The sequence below is a fragment of the Equus asinus genome, chromosome 6, assembly GCF_041296235.1.
Source record: "Equus asinus isolate D_3611 breed Donkey chromosome 6, EquAss-T2T_v2, whole genome shotgun sequence".
NCBI lineage: Eukaryota > Metazoa > Chordata > Mammalia > Perissodactyla > Equidae > Equus > Equus asinus.
In genome coordinates, this window is record NC_091795.1 from 28,937,357 (window position 1) to 28,957,505 (window position 20,149).

Below are 20,149 nucleotides of genomic sequence, written 5' to 3' on the forward strand. Positions count from 1 at the left end.
CAATCACGACATGGAGTCTAATAGAAATTCCCCTCACATACACATAAGGCTCGGACCTCAGATGGCTATATACTCAGTATAAGAGGGAAGACTGCCCAACACATTCCTTGGTTCCCTCAACTGTGAAAAAAAAGGAGTGAGCCAGAGCACGAGGTCTGCTCATAGTCTGAGACTCTAATCTCTGACTCCTAGAAGGCCCACCCTACTCAGCAGTAGCCCTAAGGCTCGCTGAGCCCTATGGTCACCTTGGATGGCCCATCCCAACACAAGGACTTTGCTTCTTGAATGGGCAGCAGATGGAAGCATGGCTTGTGGTGGGAAAGCAGAGGCCATTCTCTAACCCACCAGGCCCTGAAAGAGCCACTCTTGTTTGGAGGAGGCGAAGGAACTTCCTTCTCTCTTGCCAGGGCCTGCGGTTTTAGGAGCAGCTATACACAGCAGAGGGCGCCCCATAATTTCAACCAGGGACCGTGGCCCTAGAGCCCTGTTGTAGTTTCCTTTCTTACCAGTTTGCTGAAATATCAGCTCGAGGAGTAGGTGAAGCATTAAGTATTAGGGCAGGAAACCACAGGATATATGGGATTTGCTTTAAAATGGTAAAAAACAAAACAAAACAAAACACATAAATGGAAGGGATAACGAAACAATTATGGCAAAACACTGATAGCTGTTATAACTAGGTGATGAGTATGTGGGGAGGCACTGTACTAGATTCTCAAGTTGTGAGTGCATTTGGAAAATATTTCTATGACAAAAAAAGTAAAATTCAAGAAGGAAAAAAGCAATTAATATGATAGAAGGAAAACGAATGAAGTAATATATGACAATATGGATGAATATCCAAAAGTCTGACTTTATTTATATAATACTCAAAAACAGATTAAAAACTGAAAGAATATTCAGCAGGAATACAAGAATATATGGTGAAATTATAAATGTAAGGGAATGGTAAACACAACCTTTAGGATGATGTTAACAGTGAGAGCAGAAGGAAGGGGCTGGAGGTGGGAGAAGAATGAGGGAAGGTGAACAGGGTCTCAGCCTCATCAGAGGCTCCCTGCTGGTCTGGCCAGAGCCAACTGAGTTAAAAAAAGAATTATGCAAAATGAAAAAGGAAATGACACCTACCCAGCCATCAGCCCAAAGTCCATCCAATCCCAGCTACAAGTGACTGCACACTGATAAAACCAACCTCTAAACTGAGGGAGCCTGACTTCACATGAAACCAACATTGTAAAAACATAATGGTCCCAGGGAAAGGATTCCCAGAAAACAGAAAATCCTGAAACAGATCACCATGGACTTTCATGAAAAGAACTGACTCAGTAGGGGCTGCTGGGTGACAGAGCACTGGGGTTGGGGGAAGAGTAAAGGAGATTGGCTCTAACCTAGAAATCAGGAGACCCAAGGCCTAGTCCTGGATCTGCCACTAGCTGCCCCTTGGGAGCCTGAGCAGGTCAATGTCTCTTGTATTGTTCTGAAGTCCCGGTCCCCACTTGTAAAACTAGTAATGGTGCTGGAGCTGGAGAAGGGTTGACTACACGAGCACTCCAAAGAGCCTTTCACTCTACTTGTCTGACTGAGGAGTCACAGCGTGATCATCCAACCGTTCAAAGATGACTGCTCTTCAATGATGTTTATGTTAAGGTATAAGTTGTTTGAAAATGAACTCATTTTCATTATTTTCAGCCCAAATGCTTAGGCTGGATAGGAAAAATTGTGTCATAAGAAAAGCTTTTATAGAGTAACACTGCCATCTATCTACTGGAGTCTAAGGGGAAAAGGTCTGCTGCCAAGCTATTTAAAGCAAGCAGACAATTTATTGTGGAAAACTTCTCAGATAACCACTTCTACTCTATAAAGCTTCCTGATTTCTATAAAGCACGGATAATCACTATGCAACATTACACCATTTACTTTAGTGGAAAAATGCTTTCATTTATATAAGTTCATTGTAAATTGCCACTGTGAACAGAGTATGCCCTGAGATCTTGACCATCCAGCTGCTGGGAAGGAAGAACTCAGCTAGAGAACATGCTACAGACCCACAGCATATGCAGGGCTCTAAACTGAGACCTGAAAAGCAAAGGGAACAGGCAAGGGGACTTCTGCCTGCCATGTCCTCTCTCCCACAGACCATTTCTCATCCCATGCTGGTGGAACTATTTTGGGCATCTAGACTGTGGGAGCTTCCCAACATGAACCCCACTCTCAGAATGCTGCCTGACCCCACTCCCCTCCAGGTGGTTCCCTGGGCTCACTCCACCATAACAGAACAACTGTGGGGTGAGGTCCATGCTGTTGCTCCTTCCCTCCCCTAACCATCTCTGGAGAACACAGCAAAGACACCAAAAGACTCTGTCCTTTCTTCAGGAGGGTTGCCACCCTCAGGTCTGAGATATTGGAGTTGGGAGTAACTATGGGAGGAAGAAATAAAACCAAAGAAGTAATTTCTAAAAGGACTGGAAAAATGGGGGCCAAATACAGTACAAAAGACTACATCGAATTCACTGAATGATCCGAACAACTGAAACTTCACTCAACAATCAATTGATGAACAATTCCTTCAACATGGCAAACTGTAATTGAGACTTAATCAAGATCCCGCATAAAAGTGGTCAATGTCACAGCGATGATGATGAAAGATGACTCTGGTAACTGTAGAAAACAATCTCTATCCCGAGCAATCCTCCTTATTGCACAGTTTACCGAGTCATGTTCAAACAATAAAAATCCAGTTCAAAGGCTGCTTTCAAGACTAACTTAAGTAACTAACTACTACCCACCAACATAGAACATTGAATTTACGTGTGGCAGATGTTAAAACAGCTGGAATGTAGCAGATTGATCTAAATGTTCAGCAACATTACAATCATTAATAAAATTACATTCATTCAATGATGTACCATGCAACCATTAAAAATTGTCATGCTAAAAATTAAGCAACACGTGAAGATTTTACAATATAATATTAAGCACAGAAGAAATTAAAAATTGCATATGTCCTACAACTGCAACTATGAAAAGGAAACACACACACACGTGGCCAAGGAATGAAAGGAAACGTGCAGAAAACAAAGCCTATTGCTGTGTTAACTATTAGGATTATGGATATTTTCCATTTCTCCCTCCCCAAAAATAAACGTTCCAAACATTTTGACTTGATTTCCATTATAATCTTTTCAAGTTAGCCATTTCTTCCTTACCATAAGCGTTATACATCTTGGGACCCAGATCTGGCCTAACAAAGTAGTTTGGCAGCCTAGAGGCCAAGTTCAGTTTGCCATCTCTCCTTGTGTACTCGGGCAGTGGAATGTTGGCCATCAGATCATCAAACCTAGGACAAGAGAACCGAAAATTTGCAAAGTAAGCTTGCCTTTCTATCCATCGTGTGATTTGTTTTGTTTCTTCTACACCGAAAGGAACAAACAAAAATATCTGTGCTTGTGAAGATGGAGATAACTATCATTAGCAATGTTTAAGATTAGAATTATAGGAGTTATGAACAAGGACATCTTTCTCTCCTACAGCACACATATGTGTCAAATGATCTGGAATATTTCAGACAAAAAATTTGAGCAATAAATTCCTGATAAGAAGTGACACTCAGGGATACATTATTCATTAGTTCTAAGGATCCCTTTTAAGGTTCAAGCTCAAATTAGGAAAATGAATCTACCAATTCAGCTGTCTTATTGTCCAACGCAATGACATTACTATGTCACACGGAACCCTGACATGTCTGATCCCACTACTGCCAGTAGGTCTGTGTATGTCTGAGCAGGCCTCTTCTCCGGCAGAAGACTACAGTGGAAACGTGTGGAGCTTTCATCAGTCAGCCAGCTCTAAAAGTCAGTAACTTCTTCATCTCATTTAAAAATAGACATTGCAAAAACCTCTAGACTAGAAATGAAAAATCAGCACCAGTAAAACTATGGGAACTTTCATATTTCCCTGAAAACTATTTTCTTGCCACCTCAGAAAGAATTTATCCTACCAAGTCAAGGACAGAATCATTTCTCCCCTCCCCATACCTGGAAGGCATCATGTCTCTAAAATCTTCCCCTGGTGGCCAGTCCTTAAGTTTCAACACCATTGCTTCTTTTTCATTTTTCAAGCGGTCTGAAAGGTAACGAGAATTACTGAAATGTTACTATTTATAACTCAGAAACAGACCAAAGTAAATGGAAAATTAACACTTTATGCCTTAACAACGCAAATATATTTATCTCTGCAAAATCTTCATAACCTGATATGTTTAGTAAACAAACACTATTTTTAATATTCCCCTCCTGCTAACTGCCCACCATTTTATTTCCACAGTGCCAACAAACCCATTCACACCAAGGAGTCAGCAAGTGGTAGCAAAATAAACATCACCAACTAATTTATATTAGGGCCCTGTCTTTTCTAGATGCTTATTAAACTGGTGCTTGTTTTTTGAGATTTCAGCCACTCCCTTTCCCCCATTACACATAGGTGGTGTTTTGACAACTGTCCTCTCAGATCCAGCCTCCTCCTCCTACACAGCGTTCTGGAAGAAGTGAGCAGCTCCCAACTAACAAACAGCAACACACTTTAACAATCAAAGGCCACAGATGTTTAGGAAACCCAGCTTTCTGAGGCCACCATGAAATAGAAATGACTGTTTTGCTCAGAGAGACCAACTACCTGATGTTCTCTTCAGGGACAGCCAGCTCTAATAGGACACTCTCCCCCACCTCCACCTTCTGGAAGATATATATAGGGTTTAATCAAAACTGTTTTCTTGTAATAGAACTATTACCCCGTTGCAGGTAATGCCAATGAACCAAAAACGAAGGAGCTCTAATTGAAAAAGATATGTTGATAATTATTATCAACAGCAATAACTATTATTTCATTTCTTGCTGTGTTCCACTCTCTGCTAAGTGTTTTAACCATTTAATCCTTACAACTAAACCCAATGTACCAATGAAATTAGGCACTATTTAATATTCCCATTTTTGAATGAGGAAACTGACAGATGCCCAAGGTCATCCAGCTATTAAGTGATAGAAATGGAACTGGAACCCAGGTTTGACTTCAGACCTCACACTTTTGAGGAAGATTTGTATGTTTCATAACCAACCAACTACTGTCCCATGACCTAGGTGAAATAGGTGCACACTCCAGGAGGCACCAAAGACAGGAGAATACAGGATACAGTGTATGTCCAGAGGAGCAGCAGCACTGCACTGGGGGTGGTGTGCTGCGGGGCGGGTGTGCAGCAGAATCGTCAGTATGGAAAAGGCAAGCTGCAGTTGACTCTGGGCTGCCTTAAACCATACAGACGGTTGGTAGCTTAAACCACCAAGCTCATGTACATAGCAAGTACACACCAAGAGTCAGGATATGAACCCAGGCCTAACTGGAAAGCATACTGTGGTAGCTGTGCCGCCAGATGCCCTTCAAAGGGCTTGCTGCTAAGACACAGTGCAGAGAGCTGCCCTGCCAGGTGATGCCCTGCCCGGGGCACCAGTATCTAGAGACTGAGGGAGGTAGGGGATAAAGGCCCTGACATGTCCCACTTCAGCCCAATCTGAGACAATGAGGGGCAATACTTGCTCCAGAACTCCCTGCCACACTGGCTGAGGCTTTGCTGAGTCTGCACTGCAGCTGACTCTTTTCCCGCCCAGTCCTGATTCCTCCTTCTTCATTTGACAGATGTTGATCCCTAGGAAAACATCTTATGTCAAAAACTCCATTAGGCATTATATAAGAGTTAGTTATAACTTTGTCGTAAAGTTTGTTGAAATTATGGACCATAACCTGTAAATGTGGGTAACAGGGAACAAGCAAGCAGGAGATAAAAGCTGAAAGTATGTCTAAGAAGAATGAGAGCGATGAATGAGCAAACTTGAACTACTGAGAGTCTAAAGAATGAACTGGCCAAACCCTCCAGTGGGGATGGGAGCATGATGACAGGTGTCTGTGTGGATTTGAGTTCCCAGGGCCCAGCAAGGACTTGCTATTCTTGGAAACAGTTTATCCACAGAAAGGGTCAAACCACCCCAGCACCAGACACACATGCCTTCTATTGCCACAATCCCCCCTCGCCCAGAGGAAGTAGGCAGTGACTAGGACACCTTGTGTTAAATGAATTCAGATTCCCTGGCAACTTCCAGTCTACTTACCTTGTTAAACAATAATTAAAATTTAAAAAAATAATAAAAAGGATATATGAAGGTGACACATACATAAAACCACTAGCCTTGAGTCACAAACCCTGGCTTTCTGCCCCCGTCCCCCTGTGCACAAGTGGAAGCACAGCACTTCTGTCACAGGACGGACGTGGCACCACCTGAAAAACAGATGACCAAAACCTCACCTCTCTAAGGAACTACAGAGTGAATCTGCCTCCGTTCAAAAGCATAAACTTTGTAAAAAGAAAGGGGAGGAGGAGATAAGACACTAATTTTAAACTCTAAGATCATGGAAAATGCTGTTGTTGCCACTGAAGGGGCCTCAAGCTCCTGCCATTCCCGTGTCCCCTCCTTCCACATCCTCAACCCCTTGGCAAGTCTTTAATACATACTCGGAACATCTTCAAATCCATCCCAGAAGTCTCCTACTGTGGCTCCTGTGATGATTTCATTGGTTCTACAATTAACTAAGTCAACTTCCTGATTTCCAAACTCTTTCCTGAAGGATTCGGGTTTCCAAAGTTCAGTGTTCAATTTATGATGCACTCCCGACACCATCACTGGCTAGAAGAAGAGAACGAAGGCTTTAGTTTGAACTCCCCCAGCTCTGTCCCCATACCATGGCAGCCCCTCTTCAAACAGCTGCTGGTTTGTGTCTCTGTGGCTGGCCTTGGTCTCAGATGCCAAAGTGACAGCTTAGTCCTCTGAGCTCCCACAGCATTTCTTGTCTTTACTACTCATCTGCTACACACGCCCCGTACCTCTCAAACTACATTAGTAAGCTTCCAGGAGCAAGGTTCACACCTCCTGACTCAGATCCCATTATTCACAGAACCCCAACACCAAGGCTCAGGGCCAGGCCCTGAACGTGCAGGAGAGACAGAGGTGGTGCAAGTGTCCTGTCCAAAGAAGGCAGTGACACTGGCCTCCAGCCTGTGGTTGCCATGCAGGAATATGAACCTGAGGTGCCAAGTCTTTGGTTATCCAAGACAACCCTTATCTTTATGTGAAACAGCCTGACTAAAATATTGGCAACGAGTTTTTCTAAAAACATTATGTAATCCAAACAAAACCTGCTGGTGGACTGCATTCAGTCTGTCATTGTCATCACAAGCAAACCCTATTAGTTCATACGCAGGGCTGAAAAACATTTTTTTCAGAATTTTCTTTTTTTGTTGTTAAATATACACATTTTTCTATTGGGCAATTCCCCAGTCCTGGCCTTGTCCAAAAGCAAAGTGTTCCTTTAGTGAGAACTCCACCTGGCTCAGAAGAGAAGCCAAAGATCCAGAAAACAAAACAACCAAAACAAGAAGGCAGAGGAGCAGGTCTAAAAAGTCATGCATCTCCTAAACTATCAACCAGAACTTAAGATCAATCAACACTGCCCTTTAAAGCAGGCCCCCAAGGAAACCACACACCGATTCTAGGAGGACACCACATGGCTCTGGCTCACCTAAAGCTGCCTTCAGCACAAGGTCTTTTAACCCATGGAAGAAGGACACATGATTTTTATCATATTTTTTCTAATTCCTCAAACCACATCAGCCATACCACATTAGTCATACTTCCACTTCTCCTGTTGAGGTTTATCATGCAAGAATCACTGAGCCCAGAATGCTCTCATCAAAAATCCAATGAGTGGTTGGAAGCAATCAAAATCTCAATGGGAAAGACAGCTCAGGAATGTCTGCTGTAAAAAATAAGACTCACAGCCACACTCTGCCCTAATATCCACAATAAAGTGCAAACACAGGAGATGAAGTATACACCACTCATAACTGAGGAAGGAAGAAAGGTGAAGCGGGTCGTCAGAAGTCTGCCAAAGGGACTGAGAAGGGGGATGTAAGCTGGGTTGGGGAGCAGAGGCCTCTCTTACTTGTCCTTGTTTCCAGCACTCCCTAAACACATTCCAGTTGCTCTTATTGTTGGGATCTTGCAGGCACAGCAAGCGATTATCACACAGCCAATAGTGAGGAGTGTCAAAGCCCAGAATGCTGGGCTTGATCGTCAGTCCTTGAGGCCTCTTAGATAAATCAGAGGAGGTCTTATTTTGCACCAAGGAGGCAAAGATGTCATCAAGGATTTTTGGTGTATTCTTGAGTCCATTTTCTGTCTGAATTTGAGAAAGAACAGAAGTCTTAAATATGTCATTCCCTAACATCAAAAAACCCACTCCTAAATGGGAGGATGAGTACACACTACATATCCAGAGAAGACTCCAAGCCAGGACCCTCAGACAAAGAGGTAAGTCCTCTTCCTCCACTTGACATCACAACTCATAGGAAATGGGTACAGGACGAAGTGTAACAGGAGGAAATGGCCCAGCCCAGTAACCCTGAGAAGCCCACCTGCCAACGACACGGCCTTCTGTACCCATGAAGGAAAGGACGGGATTCATAGCCTTCTTTCTACTTTCTGTTTCAATTTCTCTAGTCTCTTCTTGTTCTGACTATTCATCTACAAGGCAGAGTACAGACAACAAAAGGCATACCTTTCCTGTAGAGGAATTCAAGAGATTTCGGAGAAAACCAGAATTGTTGTTGCTTACAGGTGTCAAAATTGTGCTGTTAAAGGTGTGGAGGACTGTGCTAGATTTGCTCAAAGGGGGGAGGGGTGGAAGACATTTAATTTCATTCTTTAAAATTGGCATCGTTGGTTGTTTTTCTAAAAAAAAAAAATCAGAAACAAAAACATCCAGATGGAAAAGCATACTGAAAGGCAAATCCCTTACTGGTCTTCTATTAACAGAAATACTTTGGAACTTGGTTTTCACTTACTGGAACCAAAAAACTTGAGAGGATAAACACTGACTTAGACAAGGATTTCCAACTGGTATTAAAACAATAAATATCCAATATCCAAGGCAATACTATGGTAAATGGTTATTTTTTTAAACTTCCAGTTCTATTTGTTTCTTCCTGGCACACAAAATACAATTGAGTTTTGTAAATTAACATTGTAACTAGCAACCTTGACAGATGTTCATTCAATATAGATTCTCGTATTTTTATTTATTTATTTTTTTGAGGAAGATTAGCCCTGAGCTAACTGCTGCCAATCCTCCTCTTTTTGCTGAGGAAGACTGGCCCTGAGCTAACATCCGTGCCCATCTTCCTCTACTTTATATGTGGGACGCCTACCATAGCATGGCGTGCCAAGTGGTGCCATGTCCGCACCCAGGATCTGAACCGGCAAACCCCAGGCCGCCAAGAATCGGAACGTGCGAACTTAACCGCTGTGCCACCGGGCCGGCCCCTAACACAGATTCTTTTAGATTTTCTATATGAATAATTAGATTGTCTACAAATATCAACAGCTTTCTCTCTCTTTCCAATCCTAACATCTTTTGTTTGTTTGCCTTACTGCAAAAAACAGGACTTGAGGTACAATGTTTAATAAAACAGTGATAATAAGTATCCTTAATCTCATTCCTGAACACAAAGGGAAACTGCTAAAAAATATCCAGAGAGTTACAAAAATTCAATCCTTACTTATGATGTTTGCTGTCAGTTTTATTGTAGAAACACATTAGGTTTCCCTTCTGTTACTAATCTAAGAAGTTTTCTTCTTTAATCATGAATAGGTATTGAATTTTACTACTTTTCTGTGTCCCAGCACATGATTTTTCTACTATTTTTTAAATGCTAAACTACACCTGCATTTCTGAAGCCCTGCTTGGTCATGCTGTATAATTCCTTTACTTATACTGTTGAATTCTATTAACTGAAATTTTGTTTCAGATCTTTGCATGTAAGAAACTGACCTGCAAGTGTTCTTTCTTATAACATAGAAAGCAGAATCACCTGATTCCAAAGCCCATGTTCTTTATACTATCATCAAGCATCCTGAGATAACAGCACAGATGAGAAAAATACAACCAAAACCAGAACATTACAATTTAGACAAAATAGGAACTATATACAGGGTAAGGATAGCAAGGCAAAAAACTGCTTATTAAAACAAACAAGTCTCAGCCCACTCCATACTTGCCAGACACAATCTCAACCCTTCCTGGTGCTCGATCATCAGCAAAAGCTCTCCTTGCCGGTGCCGCATTTTGAAAACACTGCACGTGTCAGGTCTCAGGTGACTACAAGGAACGACTTTCCATTTCACCCGACTTCTAACCACTCTGTTCTCACAGCACTGAAGTTGCCAGGTCCCTCTGGGAATGGACTAAAGTCCTCAGGGAGCCATAGGAGAGCAGGAAACACTCACCCTTGTTTTCCTTGTTGACATTCCCGCTGGTCAGGTCTGCCAGCCAGTTTAAAGGAGACGTGCTGGCTGGGCAGGTGGGCTTCATGCTGCCGGCCGGCTTGGAGGCAGCTTCCCCAGCCACAGCCACTGGTTCCAACACCAAGGGAGCCTGCTGGAGCACAGCACCAAGAGTCGGTTTTTCTCCAGCTAAGGAAGTCTGTGTTGAGTATAAAAGGAGAATTTTACACAACCTGAAAGATTACATTTTCCTTTTCTTACCTTCTCTCCTAAGAGCTCCCCAATAAGAAAGAAATACCCAAAACCAAACCACCTAATAGCCCTGGACATCGCCACAGCTACAGTAATCTTGCACTAAGAGCAGAACTAGAAGGTAGGAGAGATTTTAATTTTTTAGCTTCTCAGTATTACTAGCAAAGACATAAGCCGTGTTAAGAATTTAAATACAGCAAGATACTCCCTCCTCTACACTTTCTCACCTATCTCATGCTCACATAGATCCCTATCACTCCACCTACCAGGTTGCTTTAAAATGACCAGTCTGTGTCTATCTCCCCTGTATTGCGAACAGGCACTCACCACATGGTTACTGAATGAATAAATAAACAAGGCAGGGTAGGAAAGGTACAGCTGTGATTTCAGAAGGAAAGGCAATGCAGAGAAAAGAAAATGCTCTTTTGATTTAATACAGCATAGTGGGCTTTAAAAGGTGATGACCAGCTCTTAAAAGGACTCAAACATAAACTGAAAAAAAAAAAAACTGGGGCTGGCCCAGTGACCTAGCAGTTAAGTTCAAGACACTCCAATTCGGCAGCCCAGGTTCAACTCCCAGGTGTGGACCTATACCACTCATCAGCAGCCATGTTGTCATGATGACCCACATACAAAATAAAGGAAAACTGGCTCAGATGTTAGCTCAGAGCCAATCTTCCTCAAGGAAAAAAATATAGAGAGCACACCACTTATTTTTCTGTTATTTAAAAAACTGCCTTGATGACTCAGCTGGTGAGTTCATACATATATAAGAAGGAAAAAGAATAGTCACATTCCTGTTGTGGTCTCAGCCCTCCCTTTACATGGGACGTAATTCTGTGATTCCCAATTATGAGTATTATTTATTACATCCTCTATTACTGATGAGGAAGCTGGAGTACACAGAAATCAGTTGATTTAAGCCAAAGTTATGCAACTAAAAAATGGCAGAGAATGAATTCAAATTCAGTTCTGACTCCCAAGATCACTACTCCTCTACCCATGCTGCCTTTGCCACCATAGCTTTATGAAGACATAAAAGAATTTCTGACTATCAAACACAATGTGGGATAGTGATTACTGGGGGGAAGGAGAGGAAGGGAGACCGGGAGTGGGGGTGGGGGCAGTGGCAGTAGATGTGATAGTGAAGATGAAGGGGATGCCATCAGGAAGAGGCACATGAGCACTAAGGAAATGTACATTTTTTATGTTGAGTGATGGGTACATGAAGGCTCATTTCAATGTTATTTCCTTAACTCTTCATATAACTATGGGTAAAATATATTTAGTAACTTTAAAAACTTTAAAGCTTATCTGAATAATTTTAATTCTGCAAAACATGAGGAGTCTCTAAAAACACATACAAATTTGATAGCAACTTATCTGGTAAAAACTAGAACAAAAGAGGTTTTTGCTTTTTCAAGAACCAAAATTAAAGACCAACTAAAAAAGGCTACAGATGAAGTCCATATAAGTGATGTGAAAAGTGAGAATGGGTCTATGAAGTGTCACATGAAATGTATGAATCCTCTCTTTCCACGGACAGTTATCCCCACGTTCTTTTCAAATATACTACAGAAATCCTTGGGTTATTTGAAAACAGATAGACAAGAGTCATAAGGACAGCGAATGTAGCATAAACAGTAATACCTGTTTTATGTCTTCCTTTGAGGCTGGCTTTGAAAAGAGTTTGAACTGCTTGTTTGAACAGGGACAATTTGCCTTTATTCCCCATTTTGCTCTTACAGAATGAACAATGTCGCCAACATCATAGAGGGCTAAAAAGAGGGCAGAGGCAAACATCTGAACAAGGACATTAGGTACTTTCAGTCTCAACATTACAAAGCAGAAGCTGGTATTTCCAACAGGACCACTTGTTTTAGCAGCATGGTGCTTACACTCCCTCCTTCTCATCCTAAGTATGCCTTCCTCCTAATGCACCATTTTCTTTCCTTCTACAAAAATATTTATAAGACCATAATCAAAAAGTTTAGAGGGAATTATTTAATACATTTCTGGACAATTTATGGTACATACTAAAATAAAGTTAGCAAGTAATTATATTATACAAAGTAAAATCAAACTACCAGCCCCTATGAGCTAACCAAAACAAGGAGAAAAGAAATCATGACACCAGGTGAAATACCTTTTCCAGGAATGATCTGTGTAGGCATTAGGTTCTCTGGTTCATGTATCTGACTCTTCACACATCTTATCCAGGAGAAAGTCTTGTAGGCAGCACCTGCAACAATGGATTTGTACTAACTGTTCTTTATGTTCTCAGGCCCCAAATGCTTCAGAAATCCATCAACCACAAATCAACGAAAGGCTGAATTTAAGTGTGTAAGGGGGCTGGAGGAATCAAGTCAGTTCTCACCCTGTTGGCAGTTTTTCCTCTTCATCCGGTAGCAATCCACACACACTCCAAACCCACACCGAGGACACACCCAGTGCAGGTTGAAAATGGTGGTGTCACACACATCACACATTTCTCGAACACCTTTGACAGCTCGCTTCCAAGCAACCTGTCCTACAAAAATGAATAAGTCACTTAGTCTTGGGGAGGAGAGGGCTTCTGAAATAAAACATGAAGGGGGAGTGGAGTCGATGTCATTTCTCCCTCTGACTGGAGTTCCCATTAACTCTGTTCGGTCTTCAGAGCCCATTTCAGAAAATCCCCCCAACACCCCATGAAGCTCTCCTGGATTCCCTCAGCACTCCCATCAACTTGTGCTTGTACTTAACACTCACTTAAGTCTCTTCACACTATAGTGCAGTATAGTATGATACAGCCAGGTGCAGTTCTGCCTCCTTCTAGGAGACTAAACACTATACAAGCAGAACCCCTGCTTGGCTATGCCACGTCCCCCAAGGACCTCTGCATACTGCTGGTGCACAGTAAGCACTGCTGAATCAATCAATGAAAAAAGCAGCAGTGGTTACATGAGCTGGAGTTCAGAGACAGGTATCACACAGCAGTGGTTCTTTACCTTTTGGAAAGCCCTTTTTGAGAATCTGAAGGCAGCCAGGACCATGCTTTCTCCAAAAGAAAAGAAAATTGACTCAGCTACATAAACCCAACATTCAGTGTAGAGCGTCAGGTTATTCACATGTGTCCTGAATCCACTGACTACCCACTAAAAACTCCAGAGCACTGAGGGAACCTGGAGGGAGTAGCACATTAACTTAGTGGGGGCAAATAGTTCAAAGTGGGTTCCTTCATGGCCCAGAGTCAGAAACTTGATTTTGTTAGTGCCAAGAGTGATGTAGGCACCCAGGACTGACTCACACTAACCAAATATCCAGCAGATTTAGGCACAATCCAGGATTCTACAAAGCAGCATTTTCTGTTACAGTGGCCAAGCCCTGATAACTGGAGGGAAGGGTCTCCAGGACTGGGCGGGATATGGCACCTGCCCCCCATGGTGTAGAGTGCCAAATCAGGCATCAGAAAGCCTCAAGGAGTATGAGCCAAGGAAGGACAGTTTGCTGGGTCACAGAAAAGCCAAGTGTCTGCCGATCAGACAACTGTTTTCTGTCTGTCTCTCTCTCTCTCTCCTGAACAAGACTGGGTAATACTGCCACATTCTTGCTCTACGGAGAACATCTTTTTCCTAATCCCGTCTGTGGTTAATTCATTCTTTCTTGAGACTAACCACAACACAAATGACCAACTTCAGTCTGCACCAAATTAATCCATTTGCAGAGTGAACTTCTGCCATTTCATTATAATGTAACAGCTCAGTGCACAACACACAGGGCTTTAGGCATTTTACAGATGAGATTTTGTGAGCTTTACCTCAGTCACTTGGATTAGACTCCTTTATTGGAGAGTATTCTTAGATCTCTTAGCCACCCATTTATGACTATTTATCATTGACGAGAGAGAATAAACGTATAAAGGTTGAGACCTGCTTCCTAATCTCTGGATCAGAGGGTAACCCTTCTGGGAACACCTTGTGGTGGCATCTTTCAATATCACTCACAGTGAGTTCCTCTCTCCAACTGACCAGCTTGTCACAGAGGAAATAAAGAGGAACAGGATAATCAAAAAGGCAAGGAGGAAAGGTTAATCACATTCAAATCTTCAGAGTTTCTTAATTACGCTCTTAAAAGACAACTACCTGTGCCTTTTTCCATATTAAAAAAAATACACTTTTCAGCTGACACCTTGAGCAAAGAAAAAACATCAGATGCTTAAAATAGCCCTGCTGATTCAGGAGTGAAGCCGCCAATATACTCCAAAGAAGTGTTTCTATATGCCAATCATTTATATACCACCTCTAGACCCATTACTTAAAATTTTTCTTTAAATCTACTACTTTTACTTAAATGTGTATAATAAAGAGACTTTGTAGCTCTTCTGAAAATGGAAAACCAGTATCCTTTGTCCTAAATAGAAGATTACAGGAAAAACAACTTCCATAAGATTCTCGACTTCTCAGAGTCTCTACTACCCCAACAGAACAGAGTGATTCTAAAATTCTAAAGCTGCTCTTCTCTTCAGTATGACTTTGGCTGCCCATGGAGCTCATAACCCCAATCCCTACCTAGCTCCGAATTCCTGCTAGTAGGAATGCCCCAGTTCCCAATCCTTGGACTCAGATGTAATAGTATCTATACCTACCCAAAACAGTATTTTTGTGCTTAAGTTAGTTTCAGTTAGTTTCTGGCACCTACAACCAAAATTCTTAAGACTGGTACGTACAGATACTTGTATTGAAACGTTATTTGGGTATGCAAAGTCTGAAAAGATACCCACCAGAGAAATGGAAAGCCTTCATTTTTAACTTGCAACCATTTGGGAAAGATAAAATAATGGAAGAAAATGTGAGATTTAAAAGACAGATGCCCCTTGGTGCTTCCAGCTGGATATCTCACTTCTACAGAGGCCTGTGGACCAAAAGAGGTGTGCAGTGCCCTCCCAGACATCAGACCTTGAGATGTCATGAAGGAGGTCTGGCTCTACTATATCACCCACAGTGATCCTTGTGGTTTACCAGGTTGCCAGATCAGTGTGAGAGTGGAGGACACTGGCATATACCCAGGTAGAACCTCCAAGTAGTCCCTTAAAGCCTTGACTCTATCAGAATCATTTTCATCTGAGCTTGTTCCCATTCTCATGCCTGAGACTCAGCCCCCCAGATTCTGATTCACTAGGTCTAGAGCAGAGCCTGTACATTCCTATTTTGTTTGAAATGTATTCCTGATTAAGAATCTTTGTCTTAACATAAACCAAGCTGAGGCTTCATCCCCCTTTGTTGAGCCCATACTGCTGGTAAGGCTGTGCAAATTCCAGCACCATCTCATCTTTACCTTTCTTAACAAAAAAGGAATTTCACTCCCTTGGTAACTGTCCCAAAATAAAGCCCATAGATAGGTGACTGACTCTGATGAAACAGGCAGAATCTGTTACAAAAGGAAAAATGCAACCTCACTATACCAAAGTCATCTAAACTTCTAGGTGAAAATGAAACCCATACAATTAGGACTTAGGTGTCATTTAGGAACAAAAATCAAGTTGGACTCAAAAATCCTACCCCCTAAGAGATGCTCTTACTGTGTGGCTCAATAGTTGACATAGCTTCCTTTTCAGAAATCACCATTTGACAGAAGTGGTCTCCGATGTTGGCCAGGATATATTTTGCTGTGTCCAAGTCAGTCCCCACAACATTTTTGGTTAAAGGCAACCATAAGCCAATTGCTTCACTGTCATACTTGTTTGGTGTTAAGAAGCCTTCTACCCTCAACACACCATGTTTGTTGAACTGTAACCTAAAGGAAGTGGAGAAAAAAAATTGTGTTACGCACACCAAAAAAATTAACTTACGTCTTGCAGTTACTATTTAAATCAACAAATTCCTTCCCAGTTTTCTATAATCTCCATGATTAATTAGAGCAAATTGTTATGTGGCAATGTCAGTAGAAAGATAAAAAAAAAAACTTCCAAGTTTTCCCCCGAAAGACAAGCCCAGGTCAGGGGTGGAGGGGGAAGATGTGTGCTTTGCATCCGAACCAAGATCTAATCATTCTGCCTCCGGGGACAGCTGTTGAAACTGCTGGGACTTGGGACTTAACGACAATCACAAGTCACCACAGAAGCACAATGATAACAAACAGAAGGTCATAAATAATCTGATCAGATATGAATACAACTACTGCTTCAACTATAATGCTCAGCAAGGGAAGGCTAACCCTGGACAGTCACTGAAGCTATGACCACATAAATCTATGAGGTATTCAGCACTCATCTAGATGAATCCTAATTGCAAATTACTGTGCAAGCTTCTGGAATGAAAGGTAGTGTTAAGATGGGCCTCAGTACCTAAGAAGATGGAGTAAAACACACAGTGGAGTAGAACATAGCAGGTATCGGAACAATGACTAAATCTCACAGGAGGCAGAGGAGGAAGTGGTGGCTATGAAGTTTGCAGGACTAATAGGAAGATTTCACGGTAGAGATAGCAATTAAGCTTGGCCTTGAATGAAAAGGCAGCCATTAAGTAAGAGAAGGCACGTCAAGGAAACAATATTTCATACAAAAGCCAAGAAAAATGCAGGGACCTTGATTTCTTTGCTAGTCGCTGGGCAGCTACCGAAACTCTTTGAGTCCATGAGCCACAAGCAAAGTTGTATTTTAGAAAAAGCATTAGTCCAGAAGAGTGGAGAATGAACTGGAAAGATACTGAGAGCTGCATAACAAATGCAGCTTTACTTCAAGCAGTCCAAAGGAGAGATGTAAGTTTTTAATTGATAGCTCAAATTAGAGAGAGTCATAAAATACTAAAAAATGAACTTGAATGCCATTCAAAGGGAGAGAAGATGGTAAACAGGACCTGGCAACTGAACTTTACCACTGGGACTCCACGCCCCCAACTCCTATTTTACCTGCAGGAGATTTTAATGAGAAACAAACTTGATGAGGAAGCTAAGGACAGCCTCGATCTTCACTCTAAACATTAGGGAAAAAAAGGCTTTGTTTTTTAAATTATGATATTCTTTTTTACCAAAGAAGTGAGCTTATTCTAGTTTCTACTATACTACCTTCTACTATGCAACATTAAGCGACATCACTTTCCCCTTCAAAGAGGTCAAAAATAAGAAAACAGAGTCATAAAACCAATGACGTCTAGATGGTTACAAAATAGTGGTTTAAAAAAAAATCTAATAATATTCAAAAGAAAGAAAAAATGAATTAGCCCCTCCCTAAAATGCCTCTGCAACTTAAACAAAAACCAGACAATCTCTTATCCAATCCAGTTACACCTTTAACAAGAAGAGCCGTATAACATGAAATCAAGTCTATAACAGAAATACATAAATCTATACAAAGCATAGCCATATTGCGCTTTCTTCAAAATATATGTTAAGTACCCACAAATGCATATGCATCCTACACACTTATTTGTGTAAAAAAAATTCTCCAGAGAGGAAGTAGAATAGAGCTAACACTTACTGAGAACTTACTCCGGGCCAGGCATTATTCAGAAAGTATTATGAATATATGTGTAGATTAACACGTTGGCAGTTATCACAGCTCTAAATGCTACACACACTTTAGCATGATGCTTTTGCAATTTACTCAGGATGAATGAGTCAAACTACTCTCTAAAAAACTCTAATTTATTAAATAAGCCTAAATCTGAAAGTTACCAGCACAGATATAATTAATTATCTAAAATACCTGTGCATTTAATTCAGTTTATCAGCATTATTTAATCTTGATAAAACTAAAGGGGAGGAGGAAAATAGGAAAAAATTAAAGTCATCAGTTCTGTTTATGATTAGAACTAGGTGAACCTGAAAGGATCTAGATTTCTGAGAAAGCAAATCATAACTAAAGTTCATCTATACCCAAAATAACACTGCTCATTTATACATCAAAAAAACAAGATAAGGCTGCCTTTCTTCGCTCAGGATAGAAGAATTTAAAGAAAATTAATTTGTCTCTAAAAAAATATGATATAAAAATAAAAGTCTATGCCTATAAGATTGGAGAAGATTTGTTTAAAAGATACGCCTCTTCTTGCTGGCAAAAGTACACAGAGAGGACTGCTCAAACCTTGACAGCGCGCATGGACGCAGTATGACCTCCTTGCAAAGAATTTGGCAAAACACATGTATCAAAGCTTTAAAATACACACACCTTCTGACCCAGCAATGCCACTTTCAGTAATCCTTCCAAAGTAAATAATCAGAGATATGGACACGGAGATGATCATCTCTACCTTTTCAGTGGCAAAAAATACAAAATAATCTTAACACCAACAAGGGAATTGGTTAAGTGAATTATCAAACAGTGTTATTATCAAACAATGTTACTATGGGTTCTTACAGTTACTCAAAAGTATTTGCAGAAAAAAGTTAACATGATCAAGTGGTTCCTACTATGTACTGGGAAAATAAGATTCAAAACACTATCTACAATACACCAAGTAGGTAAGCTTGAATATATTTTATGACCATATAAACACTAAAATGCACTGAAAAGTTAACAGTAGCTATCTGTAGTGGTTTTTCAGAACCTTCAACACTTTTCTATAATGTTAGAAATAGAAGTTTCTATTTTTAAGCTTCTTTGCTTCAACACAAAATTGAAAGGGAGAACAAGAAGAAAATAATATGCAGTAAGATCTAGATTCCCAAACCCACAGATTAAAAATACAATCTCTACTTTTCTCAGTTCTAGATTTACTATTGATAGAAGAGGAGGGGGAAAAAAGTATGCTATAGGGCCCAGATTATGTGGGCTTTTCCCAAAATGCCTCACCTCCTAAAGTGAAAGAAGCGACAAAACACAGGCGAGTCTTTCTGTTGCTCCTTATCCTTGCGGAGGCTGTCCAAGCGACACTCCCGGCACTTGGGCAGCTGTGCAATAATGTTCACGCAGGAGTCGTCCTGCACAAAGGCCTCGCCACTCTGCTGCAGCTTCTTGAGTTTGGCTGGGTCTGTCAAAACCGACTTCCGGGATGGGGCTAGGAAGACAAAAGATTAAAGAAATGGAACCTTAAATTTTTAAAAATCACGTCAATATGTTCCTGAATTCTACTCAAACGGCCAGTTTTCCCAAAGGGAGAACTCCTCTTCTCAATTACTGTTTCAACTGTAATTTCTAAAATGGCTTACCAGAAGACAACTATCAGAACAATTAGAAAAGTTTTACTCTCTTTATAAAATAATTCCTATTTGGTGAATCCATGTGGCACCTTAAAACCCCAAATTCAACAACCAGACTCATAATCCAAGTTAGTATATACTTGTATTCAGATGAGACAACTATTTTAGGAAGACTTTTCCCAACCAGATAACTTATCTCAAACTCACTGCAACATGAGCAATGCAGAGACAGGCTCACCTCAACAAACGAAGACTGCGTGGAAGTCAATTCTGTCAGTTTTCACACTCAAAAAAGACTGGTTTAAGGTGTGTTCTCTGCAAAAGCTAACCATTCTAAATATAATAAAAACTAAACAGCTTTCCTGCACAGGCCCCTGGGTCTATAAAATAAGAGCTAT

The 20,149-nt window shown here is 41.1% G+C and overlaps 1 protein-coding gene across 4 annotated transcripts in view; it reads right to left on the minus strand.

Annotated features, from left to right (window-relative positions):
• Positions 1 to 20,149, minus strand: part of KDM3A (lysine demethylase 3A) — a 49,654-nt gene that overhangs the window by 3,982 nt on the left and 25,523 nt on the right. For all 4 annotated transcript variants that reach the window (XM_014852797.3, XM_070511794.1, XM_070511796.1 and 1 more), the window contains exons 11-21: positions 19,405 to 19,609; positions 16,195 to 16,409; positions 13,012 to 13,164; positions 12,781 to 12,876; positions 12,285 to 12,412; positions 10,386 to 10,581; positions 8,659 to 8,831; positions 8,044 to 8,280; positions 6,557 to 6,728; positions 4,035 to 4,122; positions 3,207 to 3,337 (exon numbers count right to left, since the gene is read on the minus strand). In XM_014852797.3, coding sequence (XP_014708283.3) covers positions 3,207 to 3,337; positions 4,035 to 4,122; positions 6,557 to 6,728; positions 8,044 to 8,280; positions 8,659 to 8,831; positions 10,386 to 10,581; positions 12,285 to 12,412; positions 12,781 to 12,876; positions 13,012 to 13,164; positions 16,195 to 16,409; positions 19,405 to 19,609 — 1,794 coding nt within the window. The remainder of the gene's footprint in view (positions 1 to 3,206; positions 3,338 to 4,034; positions 4,123 to 6,556; positions 6,729 to 8,043; positions 8,281 to 8,658; positions 8,832 to 10,385; positions 10,582 to 12,284; positions 12,413 to 12,780; positions 12,877 to 13,011; positions 13,165 to 16,194; positions 16,410 to 19,404; positions 19,610 to 20,149) is intronic.